Source organism: Chrysemys picta, chromosome 1 (genome assembly GCF_011386835.1).
Source record: "Chrysemys picta bellii isolate R12L10 chromosome 1, ASM1138683v2, whole genome shotgun sequence".
Taxonomy (NCBI): Eukaryota; Metazoa; Chordata; order Testudines; family Emydidae; genus Chrysemys; species Chrysemys picta.
In genome coordinates this window covers 328,567,956-328,581,546 of record NC_088791.1, presented here as the reverse complement: position 1 = coordinate 328,581,546, position 13,591 = coordinate 328,567,956, and the positions used below count along the sequence as shown (strand labels likewise).

Genomic DNA, 13,591 nt, shown 5'->3' with positions numbered 1-13,591 from the left:
CTCAGACCCCACAGTGATGAGCTCAGTACAAATATGAGGGAAGGAAAGAAAGTAGAAGCTCTCAGGCAGTTCTTGCATTTTCTGAGTGGAAGCTGGAGTGCAGTGAAGTAAACTCCACAGGTCATAACTGACTCCTGGTTAACCAGGATTTCTCTGTTTGTTGATAGAGGGGAGTGAACTTGTGACATCAGGAAAAACAACAAAAATACTGCTCCTCCGTGAAAGCTACAGGGATGCAAAATCCTGCCGCCCAGCTAGTGTAAATGCCATTCAACCTATTTGTTTGTATTAGCACCTAGCATCCCCTGCTGAGATTGGAGCTCCATTGTCCTAAGCACAGGCAATGCACAGTGCAAGACAGTCCTTGCCCCAAAAGCTTTCAGTCTAAATAGACAAGAGAGTCACATGATGGGAGAGGAAACAGGCACAGAAAGATGAAGTGACTTGCCCAAAGTCACATGAGAGAGCTGGGAATAGATGCCAGGTGTCCCAGCCCAGTGCCTCATCCCTTGGATTACACCATCACGCTCTCTCTCCTGTAGTGTGAAACTTATTTATACTGCTACCACTAATGAACAGTAATGTGTGTCTGTGTGTTGTTGTGAATGGTTGCTACAATATACCACAGTATTCGTGTAAAGTATCAGACCAGTTTTAAGGACACACATTAAAGAAGTGCTGTAAAACCAATGTTTTAAGCGGTTTGGTTTTTGCTTTTATCCTCACAGATCGTGGATGGCAAATTGTGGTTCCAGTTGGACTGTGGAAGTGGCCCAGGAATCCTGGGAATTTCTGGCAGGACTGTTAATGATGGGAACTGGCACTCGGTCTTCCTGGAGCTCAATCGGAATTTCACAAGCTTGTCACTTGATGACAGTTACGTGGAACGGCGCAAAGCCCCCCTCTACTTTCAGACTCTGAGTACAGATAGCTCGGTCTACTTTGGAGCCCTGGTGCAAGTGGATAATGTCCGGAGCCTGACTGACAAGAGGACAACCCAGGTCTTGAGTGGTTTTCAGGGCTGCCTGGATTCTGTTATCCTGAATAACAATGAACTGCCGCTCCAAAACAAGCGCAGCAGCTTTGCAGAAGTGGTTGGCCTGACTGAATTAAAGCTTGGCTGCGTTCTGTACCCTGATGCATGTGAGAGGAATCCTTGCCAGAACGGAGGGAGCTGTACTAGTTTGCCATCTGGTGGTAAATGTCTTTAATTACATTTTACCTTTTTTTTTTTTTTTTTAAATGGGGGAGGCAATGTCTGTCTCGTTCAGTGCTGGAGCTGTGTTGGCCCCAGGATAGTAGAGAGACAAGGTGGGTGAGGTAATATCTTTTATTGGGCCAACTTCTGATGGTAAGAGAGACAAGCTGTCATGCTACACAGAGCTGAAGAAGAGCTCAAAAGCTTGTCTCTTTCACCAACAGAAATTGGTCCCATAAAAGATTTTACCTTAGTCTGAATGAGAGACAAGGTGGGTGAGGTAATATCTTTTATTGGGCCAACTTCTGATGGTAAGAGAGACAAGCTGTCATGCTACACAGAGCTGAAGAAGAGCTCGAAAGCTTGTCTCTTTCACCAACAGAAATTGGTCCCATAAAAGATTTTACCTCACCCACCTTGTCTCTCATTCAGACTATGTCACAAGTCTTTCACTGCAGAAACATGTTGGAAAAGTCTCAAACTCTATAAAAGCTTTTTAGGTTTGGCAAAGTTTATAAAAGCTGCCAGCTTCATAAACAACAACTAAATGGCACTCTCCCTTCTCACTGTATTAGTATTCAAGGAGGAGATTGTCTTTTACTAGGTGTTACTATAATCCTATTTCTATAGACGCCAATCGCATAACAATTACTGAAGTGCTCAGCTGAGGCTTTCAAAATCCATTTACTGCAACAGAGGTTGCAAACAAAAATGGTGGTACCTAATATCCATCACAGATTGAACAGCACGGTTGTACTTCTCTGTATAAGCTGGCACAGATTGTTACTTAGACTTCCACAACAACGTCATCCATTTCTGAGTACATAATTTGATTACATATCTATATATTAAATTGTGAGTCTATAGTGTTATAAAACTACAGACAAAACCCATGTGCATTAGAGTCCCGGGGGATCTGAACTCTTCTGGGTCTTAGTAACGGGGCAAAGCCATTAGGTCATTGTTTTGACTTACACCTGTATTGGAGGTGAATTGTTCCTGTCTAGTAGCAGTTCCACAGCTTGTGTGAAGTGGGCTTCGTAGCATCAAGCTAATTCCCAACGAGCAGGTGCCCAAATCATAAAAAACAACACTGGTATCATTGGCAGTCCTGTCAGTGAGAGTGTTGAATGGGTGTGGAGACAAATTTACCTCCTTGTTGCTAAGGCTGGGGCCTCCTGGTCAGAGTTTGCAGCACAGAAATGAGGAAGCTTTTTTTCCTGCCATGCACAATTCAGTGCTTCGTTTTCCGTATCTGTCAGGTTGGCACCTCTATGCACGCCTCTTCTGTGGCGTCCCAGGACCTACTCATCAGCCGCCTCCATACATGGTTCTCTGAGATTGTGGGCCCTTTTTCCAGTCCTTCATACAGTCACACGTCTAGGTAGGGTTCCTCTATGCAGCATCCACTGACTCCTTGGAAATGTGGGTGTTGCCTGGGGTTCTCTGCTTGGCGGCCCCTTCTGGAGCCCTAGTTTTGACTCTGTGACCTGCACTTCTATCCTTGCTTTCTTCTATTGATTAGTAGCCCCTCCCTCACCTGAAGGGGTGGAGCCTTTCCTTGTCTTTGTGGGCTCCAATTCCAGTTATTAAACAGTCTGGCACCTTTTCCAAGCACCTGTTAGTAATAATGTTACTTAGCATCTATTTATTGCTTCTCAGTCCCAGCCCTGCACTGACATTAAATAGTTCAACTGGCGTGAAATTCAGTTTTAGAAATGGAAGAAAATCTGCAGGAAACTTGCACATGCTGGTGTCCTTCCCTCTGTAAAAGCAAGCTTATTCAGCAGTATTGCAAGAAAACACAGAAGCTGGATTTTCGCTTTCACGTGGAGGAGGTTATAAGCGCTTTCCCTAGTGCTCTTGTACAGAAGGCAGCCATAACTGGTCTGTCTGTGCTCCCTGAGCATATGGGAGGGACTCGCTGAATGGCCTCCAGCCCTCTTTGCTTGTGCATGGTACCTTCTTCACAGCTCCGCTAGTGGGAGGTTTAATTTGGCCCACAGCACCCTGCTGCCATCCCAGTATTTACTTCAGTGCTTCCTACTTTGCTTTGATCTTACTTGTTGTGAACCAAGGATGAGTCAGGGAAGCTGTAGACGTATGGTCAGTGGAAGAAAGTGCAAAGATAGTTAAAAGAAATGAACCCACAGCACATGCATTAACAAAGCATCTCAGTATGAACACCAAGCATGGCAATGGGATTTCGATGTGCATCACGAAGACAAATGTTGCAGCTCATGCGTTTGTGTAAGGTCTTTACCTGTGAAGGTAAGGAAAGAAAATAAGCAGCGTGCAATAAAGGGGGAGAGGAAATAGTTCTGAGTGAAAGAAGCAGTGGCCTTTGAGAAACTGTTAAACAAGATTATTGAATTCCTGGGAAGTAAAGATGGAACGTAAACTCAGATTCCATATATAATAAATCAGGTCAAGTATTCACCAAGTTAGCAAGATGGGGAGAGTAGGAATTGCATTTTTTATTGATTTAACTTGAATCTATTTATTGTATTGTCTAGCAATTGCATGGTGAGTATATTGAGACCTTTCTAACAAATCACTTCATGGTAATTCTTTTTCCCAACACCATATGTATTGCCAATTTACTGGAGGGCAGTGGGGCGGATGCATGCAGCTCCAAATGTTGACTCCATTTTATTATTAGAACAACATAAATGGTTCAAGTCAAGATAATTTACGTCTGGAATCCAGGCACTGAAGTTATTTAGACTTGCATAAGTTATTGCCTCAATGAGGAGGCAACTGCCCAGAGGGGATATTTCAGCTGTCTCTAGTTAAGAAATCTGTTTGCTCTTTTTACTGTTTCAGCAATATATGTAAATAAAGGATTGTTATAGTACCATAATTTCAAAGCAGTGGGCCCTAACTATACATGAGTGGCTCTATAAACCAGCCCGCTATGACAAGTCATGGGCATTTTTTTCCACCAGGCAAAACAATCCTGTTCGTGTAGCCATCCTCAGTATATAAAAAGAGCATATAATTAAATTGGGTTGAAAGGAGAACCCTGCACCATGTCAAATGCTAGTTATATAACCACAAATTGTAGCATGCTTTTAAGGATGGCAGAACATTGTGCTTGCTGGCACAGATGGTAGCACCCACAGTGGATTTCAAATAAAATATACAAAGCTTCATTTTTATCTTAGGAAAGGAGATGGCAGCTTTTCTTTGGGGGGGGAAAGTGCACACACATATTTTGCTACGAAAGGGGCCCGATTCTGGTCCAGTTAAGTCAAGGACTATCAGGATAACACAGCAGCACCTACAGCCCAGAGCTTTACATAGCACCTTACTTCACAGAGTCATTGAAGTCACTGGAGCACGGTGCTACTAACTATGAACAAGGTGTCAGAATCTGTCCCAAAGTGAGCAGTGTTCAGCGTAAAAGCAGAATTTAGTTTGATAAATTTTTAATTTGAATTTTCTAGAGTAGTCTGTGTACAATTGTAAGTTCCCTTTTCCTAAAATAATCCTACTATGATTTACCATGAAATTAAGAGAAAACAAAGAGCTCAGAGTTATAGCTATGACCAAACACTGTGACGTCAAAGAGTCATTGGCAATGTACCAGGAGCCATGGGGGCCATGGCTAATTTACATATAATTTGCATAAGTTATGTAAAATAAATGCAGACATCCATAATGCCATCCCTGAGGTGATACCTTCCTTCCTGAATAGAAATGGCTGGTTGTTTCTGTACATCAGCAATAAAACCTACATTTGATCAACTTTGGTTTCCTCTTGCCATTACAGCTTTAGAGGCATTTTAGGACTAGCTACAATGAATCTCAGGCCATTCTTTGGGCACCCCTAGAGCGAGAGAGATAGCATGTCTGAAGGGAAAAAAGACTACTCCCAACAGATCAAAGTTTATTGCTAAGACATATAGAGGGGCTGAGACCAGAGGCCTTCCGCAAGGGGTTCTCCAAAATTGAAGTATGGTGGACCCTAAAGGTAGAACTGTACAATGTGAGCAGCTCAGAAGCTGAAGACCTCATGCTGTTCATGTGGGGACTTCCACCAATACAGAGAACTGCTTCTGATTGACCTGTGTGGGCATTCTGCTCATGAATGGAGGATAACCATATAGTCCATAGGATGATGCCAACTAGGAAAGGGCTAGATGTGTAAAAGAATCTAGAACCTGAACATCAAGTCCTTGACATAAGGTCCCGGGAGCCAAAGCACAGGCTCACACAGAAGTATGATCAGCTAAATTGATCATGGCAAGGAGGAAGGATGGCTTGTGGGTAAAGTGCTGAACTGGGACTCAGGAGCCCTAGTTAAATTCCTGGCTTTGCCACAGACTTGGTGCCTGCCCCTCTCAGGAAGCCATTTAGGAAATGTCTACACTGCAGTTGGGAGTGTGCCTCCCAGCCCGGGCAGACAGACACACGTTAGCTCTGCTCAAGCGAGCATGGGGAAAATAGCAGAATGGACATTGTGGCACAGGTAGGGTAGCTACCTGAATACAGAACTAGGGGATGTGGGTAGGCTTATACTGGGATGGTTCGCCGATGCTGCCTACCCTGCTGCAGTGTCCACGCTGCTATTTTTAGTGCACTATCTTGAGCAAAGCTAGTGTGTACTAGGCTGGGAGGCTCACTCCTAGCTGCAGTGTAGACATACTCTTAATTTCCCAAAACCTCAGTTTCCCAACTGTTTAAATAAATGGGAGTAATAACAACACTTCCCAGGGACATTGTGAGGGTAAATTCCATTAATGTTTCAGAGAGACTGTGGTGATGCTGGCTTATACTACAAAAAAACGTATCAAAAGAACACTGTGAAGGTTGCAAAGCCAAGCACTCAAAAAGATTGCCCGTGCAACCTCAATTTGGTCCCTTTGTGTGTATGCATTATAGTAAGTCTTTAAATGTGTGATCACATACTATATTTTCCACTGACTCCTGCCTCATTCAGTGCACATTTAATTAACATCTATACAATATTTTTGTTGTCTCTTTGTTCAGTGTGTGGCTGCGTGCCTTATTTATTGTACACTATTTATTCAAGTCCTGTTCTAAATACAGAATTACTAATTTCCTCATTGGTTTTCTGAGGCATACATCACATTTAGCAGACAAAGGTAAATGAAGATCCAGTGTCCCGAAGTCAAAGCAAGACAAATTCTGATTGGAAATAAAATGTTAATTTTTAACAATGAGGGTAACTAATCATTGGAACAACTTAACAAGGATTGTGGTAGATTCTCCATCACTGGCAATTTTTAGATCGATATTGTATGTTTTTCTAGTTCAGATAGGAATGAATTCAAGGAAGTTCTCTGGCCTGTGTTATACAGGAGGTCAGACCAGATGATCCTGATGTCCCTTCTTGCCTTATCTATGGAACTATAGTAGCTGTGTTCTCTACAAACATTAATTTATTTTCACAAAACCCACGAGAGGTGAAGAAATGGTATTATCCCCATTATACAAATGGAGAAGTAAGGCACAGAGAGATTAAGGTCAAAAGTTTCCACTAATTCTGAGTGCCTGATTTGAAGCACCCAGGACCTGATTTGTCAAAGCACTTAGCACTATATATATCACTTTTTATGTTCAAAGCGCAGCTGCCATACAGCTCCACATTTCCACAATTTAGGCCCTAGGGTCTCAAGTCAGGCACCCAGAAAATGAGGAATACACATTAAAAGGACTACCTGTGAAAAGTTTGGTTTAAGTGCTGTGCTTAGAATCACACAGGAACTCTGTGGCAAAGGCAATCCAGTTCTCCCGGGCATCATTCAGCTGCCCTAACCATGAAACCTGCCTTTCTCTTCCTGCAATCCCCTGCCGCAAGACTACACATTACTTCCAACTCCTGCAACAAAAAAAGCAGGGATCCTGCACACGACAGTCTTCTCTACTACACAATTCTGATTCATTCCCAGAGCAGGGGCATCCTGTGTACTGAATGAAGCAGGGATCCTGTGTGGAAAAACTCATCTAATTAAAGATTCTATCATAAAACATATGAAAAAGGCGGCTGAATTAAAAGGAAAGCTTCATTCTGGCATTTCCTAACTTTTGAGTGCTTGACTTTGCAACCTTAATGTTCTTTTAAGAGAGGATTGGGGAGGGGGAGTGTGAGTTCCTAGATTTTTTTTTTAAGCCAGATTCTCATCAGCAGGCTTGGAACCCTTAGATCCATCACACAAAACTCTGCCATGTGAGCTAATAGAGTAGCTGATGGTGGATGACAACCTACCACTGCTATGTGGACTGGAACTACAGGAGGATGGGAGACTTTTTCAGTGGGTTTCACAACTGTTTTCTGACAGTGGAGATGCGGTGAGACTCAGGACTCTTCAGTTCCTGTCTGTGCTCTGGAGGGGCGTGTTGTCTAGTTGACACAGACTCTTCTACCCATTTCCCCCAAGCTTGAATCCTTCTGTCCAGGGCCAGCTCTGGCTTTTTTGCCGCCCTAGGCAAAAAAGCCACCCGCTGCACACACACCCTCCCCCCAGCGCGGCAGGGGAGGGCGCCGAGCCCGGCCACGGGCCCGCAATCCCCAACCGGCCGGAGCGCTGGGGGGAGGGCGGAGAGCCCGGCCGGGGCTCTCCACGCTCTCCCCGGCGGCCAGAGCGCCGGGGGGAGGGCGGAGAGCCTGGCCAGGGCCCCGCTCTCCCCGACCGGCCGGAGCACCGGGGGAAGGGCGGCGAGCCCGCTGTGGCTCCGCTCTCCCCGGCGGCCAGAGTGCCGCGGGGAGGGCGGCGAGCCCAGTCGCGGCCCCGCTCTCGGGCCAGAGTGCCCCGCCGCGCCATCCCCCTCCAGGCACCGCCCCAAGCACATGCTTGGTGGGCTGGTGCCTGGAGCCGGCCCTGCTTCTGTCCCATCCCCTCCGCCCTGTCCCTGACCCAGTCCTGATTCATAGATTCTAGGATTGGAAGGGACCTCGCGAGGTCATCGAGTCCAGTCCCCTGCCCGCATGGCAGGACCAAATACTGTCTAGACCATCCCTGATAGACATTTATCTAACCTACTCTTAAATATCTCCAGAGATGGAGATTCCACAACCTCCCTAGGCAATTTATTCCAGTGTTTAACCACCCTGACAGTTAGGAAGAAGTTCCTAATGTCCAACCTAGACCTTCCTTGCTGCAGTTTAAACCCATTGCTTCTGGTTCTATCCTTAGAGGCTAAGGTGAACAAGTTTTCTCCCTCCTCCTTATGACACCCTTTTAGATACCTGAAAACTGCTATCATGTCCCCTCTCAGTCCTCTCTTTCCAAACTAAACAAACCCAATTCTTTCTGCCTTCCTTCACAGGTCATGTTCTCAAGACCTTTAATCATTCTTGTTGCTCTTCTCTGGATCCTCTCCAATTTCTCCACATCTTTCTTGAAATGCGGTGCCCAGAACTGGACACAATACTCCAGCTGAAGCCTAACCAAAACAGAGTAGAGCGGAAGAATGACTTCTCGTGTCTTGCTCACAACACACCTGTTAATACATCCCAGAATCATGTTTGCTTTTTTGCAGCAACATCACACTGTTGACTCATATTTAGCTTGTGGTCCACTATAACCCCTAGATCCCTTTCTGCCGTACTCCTTCCTAGACAGTCTCTTCCCATTCTGTATGTGTGAAACTGATCTTTTCTTCCTAAGTGGAGCACTTTGTATTTGTCTTTGTTAAACTTCATCCTGTTTACCTCAGACCATTTCTCCAATTTGTCCAGATCATTTTGAATTATGACCCTGTCCTCCAAAGCAGTTGCAATCCCTCCCAGTTTGGCATCATCCGCAAACTTAAATATTGGCATAGAAAGTACACTTAAGTCGTAATGAAGATATTGAACAGAGCCGGTCCCAAAACAGACCCCTGCGGAACCCCACTTGTTATGCCTTTCCAGCAGGATTGAGAACCATTAACAACAACTTTCTGAGTACGGTTATCCAGCCAGTTATACACCCACCTTATAGTAGCCCCATCTAAATTGTATTTGCCTAGTTTATCGATAAGAATATCATGCGAGATCGTATCAAATGTCTTACTAAAGTCTAGGTATACCACATCCACAGCTTCTCCCTTATCAAGACTCGTTATCCTATCAAAGAAAGCTATCAGATTGGTTTGACATGATTTGTTCTTTACAAATCCATGCTGGCTGTTCCCTATCACCTTACCACCTTCCAAGTGTTTGCAGATGATTTCCTTAATTACTTGCTCCATTATCTTCCCTGGCACAGAAGTTAAAATAACTGGTCTGTAGTTTCCTGGGTTGTTTTTATTTCCCTTTTTATAGATGGGCACTATATTTGCCCTTTTCCAGTCTTCTGGAATCTCTCCCGTCTCCCATGATTTTCCAAAGATAATAGCTAGAGGCTCAGATACCTCCTCTATTAGCTCCTTGAGTATTCTAGGATGCATTTCATCAGGCCCTGGTGACTTGCAGGCATCTAACTTTTCTAAGTGATTCTTCCCCAGTCTCCTTCCACATCCTGTCCCAGTTCCCCACTCCCAACACCTCATCCAGAATGTCTCTCCTCTCCCTCCCCAGTGTCTCTCAGTTCCAGTCTCTCTCTCCAAGCTATACCCCAACCTCCTTTTCTAGCTCCTTACCTCAGTGTCCCCCCTCCCTGCCTCCTTGTCCCAGTCTCTTTGCCCAGCCAGTCCCCGTTTTCCCACTGTAGCTCCTTGTCAGATCTGTCTCCATTCCCCACACTGGTTCCTAGTTCCAGTCTCCTTGTCCAGCCAGACTCAGTTTCCTCTCCCCGCTCCCCAGCTGCTCATTCAATCTCAGCATTCCCCTTCCTGGACAACTGACTCCCAGTTCTCCCATCGCCCTCTTTCCCTCACCAGTTCCCAGGCTCCCCGCCTCCCAACTTCTAGTCTCCTTGCTTAGCCAGTCCACGATTCCCCTTTTGTCCGGTTCCCAGTTCCAGCCTCTCCACCCAACCAATCCCAGCCTCTTCCCCCAACCAGTCAGTCCCAGTCTCCTTGCCCTGATAATCCAGTCATTCCCCCCCCCCCCCCCCGTCCCAGTCTCACCAGATTCCTTGTCCCAGTATACACCTTTATAGTCCCCCGGACCAGCTTGTCCCGCTTTGCGTTCAGATCAGACAGCTCCCTCCTCCATGCTGCCTGGGTGCCATCAGGGGACATCATATGAGAGCACAGGAGAGACAGGCTCCCTGCTCTCAGTTCCAGTGTCTGGCCTGACCCTGGCCCAGAGCAGCCCTTACAGGGGAAGTCCTTATGAGCCCCTGTAGCCTTGGGCTGGAAGGACCATGGTCTGGTTGAATGGAGCATGCACAGTTTGGTCAGCACTAAGCAGTGAGGCGATAGCACAGACTTAGTAAAGATGAAGTCTTAGATGTTTAGAAGCTAAAATCTCCTAACATTTCTACTGAGCATGTGCAAACTCCAATTTTTGAAAGGCATATAACTGGGCCAAAGTGGTTGGATTTTTACAGGGATCACAATATGCACCTTGCATATTGTGTCACTCCCCCCCCCCCCCACTGGCGGGGGAGTGACACAAAGGTCACTCCCCCGCCAGATTTCAAGTCTCTGCTCCAAAGTGTGACAGCTCTAGGGCTGTTCAAAGAATAGTTGTTGGAAAAGTTTAACATGGGCTAAACAATGTATTTTTCCTTAGCCTTTTTTGGGGGGGCAGAGGGAGGGAAGAGATGATTGCACTGTGTCAGTTGAATGTTTCCCCAAACAATCAGCCCAAGGCATGGAAAAATTCAGCCCAAACAGTTGGAGTTTGACAAAAAAATATAAGCTACTGAAAACAGGGTCTTAAAATGGGAAGTGTTGGGCAACCTTAATAATAAGCAATCCTATCAGACCCACCTATAATAACTGGCAATCCAGCCGCTCCTGTAACAAGATGAACAAAGGCAGGCAAACAACAGTGGCATATACAACATTACTGTAACCAAATGTACTAATAGTACAAGCATGAATATTGGACCAAGTTTTGCATCAGTCACAGAAACAAACCTTAGATGAGTTAGGGTCTTGTAATTACAAGTATAGTTATTTCATTTTAATTTGATCAGTGCTATACATCTGTCCTTGAGTGAATTGTCTGAACGGGCAGTTTTACCCATGTCTGAGTGAAAAAAAAAAAATCATGTTGGGTTGAGTCTCAGGAGTTGTTTTGAACCAGTATGTGGTGAGATGATGTACCAGCAGCCCTCTTTCAGCCCTTCAGTTTCTGCAGAATTCAAACTTTCAACTAAAGGGTAAAAAAATCGCATCCTTACCGCTTTAAAGAAAATCTTTCGAACATGAGCTGACAGAAGCTGTCTTACCATCTGTACGGATAGACACTAGTTCCCAGAAGGATGCAGCTGCCCCATTATTAACCAGTGAGGCACTAACTCTGAATCCTAATGACAACATTATAAATATCAATGTTACCTATTTTAGTATGTATCATTTTAATAGCGGCATCTAGCTTCTCTGGGATCATAGGCTAAGTATGAGTAGAGAACAGTACTCCTTTTCTCCTCCTCTTTCTATGAGCTCTTGCTTTTTTACATAAATACCATTAAAATCCCAAGTAGGGGGAAAAAACATTTTGTAGCATATGGTATGCATTTTAGAGATGTTAACACGTGAACTAGGTATTTCTCAGAACCCCCTGAGAGTTAGGCAAAGAACAAAAGACTGCTTTAATCATATGGTTATTAACTGACCGGCTATCTCTTTTTTTCTTCTTCAGAGAGACGCAAATGAAACACCGTGATTTACAAAAGCAATCTTAACATCACAACTCCATTTAATGTTGATTTTTAAAAGACTTTAAGATTTAAAAAAAAAAAATTAAAGAGTTGGAGTGTTTTATTATTTGTATAGCTTTAAGTGACTGCTAATCGGCTCTTCCAGATTTCCTGATTGAATTTTGTGGTTTCAAATTAGGTAAAAGATTCTGATTATAAATTCACAGAAACAATTTGGTTCCAAGGGTCTTGAGTGAAAGACAGAGTTTCATTGTAATTACAATTGGAATCGCAAGGGAGTCACTGTCTGTGTCAGAAAGATAAAACAAACTGGAGGTGGCAGGAATATGTTAGGATGAAGAATACTCTGGTCCCCAAACCAACCAGATGTCTACAGAATCATATCAAAATGTGAAACGGGGAACTCCCCTTTTGTTCCAATGCTTCATACTAATCAGCTCCCTGTATAACTGGATTTGAGGCAAGACTTGTTTCTATAGGTCCAACTCTGAATTGGTGAGGTAAAACTGCACGGCATGGAAACAACATGCCTAAAACTGATGTAAAAGCAAAGCAAGTCACAAAAGAAGGCCAGGTAATCGATGGAAGCAGGAGCCATATGCATGTTAAAAAGAATTGGCAGCTGTTTGGAACATCCGCTTTAATAAAGTCGAGTGAACCTAAGGATAGGCAGCAGCTCAGAGGTTCAGGCTGGAGATTCTACCAACAACAGACACACACTCTGCACAACAGCTGCAGAGAGTCATCCCATCTGCTACAATGGCACAGTGCCTCCTTGCTTACAACTTCTTTAGAAAAGTGTCATGGCTTGCTGGAGACTCCTCTTCTGGGACCACACGGAAGATCTGCTTGAGTGTCCTAGTGCCACTTGACACTTTATATCACTGTGAAAAGTTTGGGACTCACCACCACAGCGCCTCCTGCTGGTTGTCTCCAGGAATTAGCTCAGTCCAGTGGCGGGCCCTCTCCTGGTGGTGTCCCTCTTGCTGTTGGTCCCCCATGTCCCTCTCAGGACCCCGGTGCCCTTATCCCAGGGTTCTGCCTCCTGCAGTACCCCACAGCCTTACTGGGTTTCCCCACCCCAGGGGAACCCCCACCCCCTATTCACACATCACCTCAGTCATGGCTACTGTCAGTCTCTGTTTAGCCCCCGCACCCTGGGGCAGACTGCAATCTATCAGCCGATCATCACAGGCAACAAAGGGTTTGGACTGGCTGCTTTTACCCACCCTCCGGCTGCCCCTCTGCAAGCCCAATACCTAGGAGGCCTAGAACTAGGCCCTGCAGCCTGGGGAGTTGCTGGCCTAGGGCTTCCCAGCTCCTAAGGCCTTTCCCCAGCCCGGCCTCCCTCTAGGTCCCCTGGGTGAGTTCCCCAGCAGCCAGGCCTGTCTCCTTCTCCAGTCTCTGGCTTCCCTGGCCTTCCTATAAGGCCCAGTTGCTTAGTTTGGGGCGTGGCCCCAGCTGCAGCCACTTCCCCCAATCAGCTGGGGTTTTACTCCCTTGCCCAGCCCCAGCCCCCTGCAGGGCTTTTCCAACCCCTTCCGGGCTGGAGCGAGTGTTCACCCCGCTACAATCAGCAAAAAGGGAGAGGTGAGCAGTGGAGGCAAGGAAGATGCTGAAATCAAAGTGATGAGGTTTGAGGAGAGGCAAGTTGGTAGAGTGGTGG

General features: G+C 45.5%; 1 protein-coding gene across 9 annotated transcripts in view; it reads left to right on the top strand.

Annotated features, from left to right (window-relative positions):
• Positions 1 to 13,591, top strand: part of FAT3 (FAT atypical cadherin 3) — a 566,930-nt gene that overhangs the window by 532,259 nt on the left and 21,080 nt on the right. For all 9 annotated transcript variants that reach the window (XM_008171837.4, XM_042856002.2, XM_005304056.5 and 6 more), the window contains one exon: positions 729 to 1,197. In XM_008171837.4, the coding sequence (XP_008170059.2) occupies positions 729 to 1,197 (469 nt within the window). The remainder of the gene's footprint in view (positions 1 to 728; positions 1,198 to 13,591) is intronic.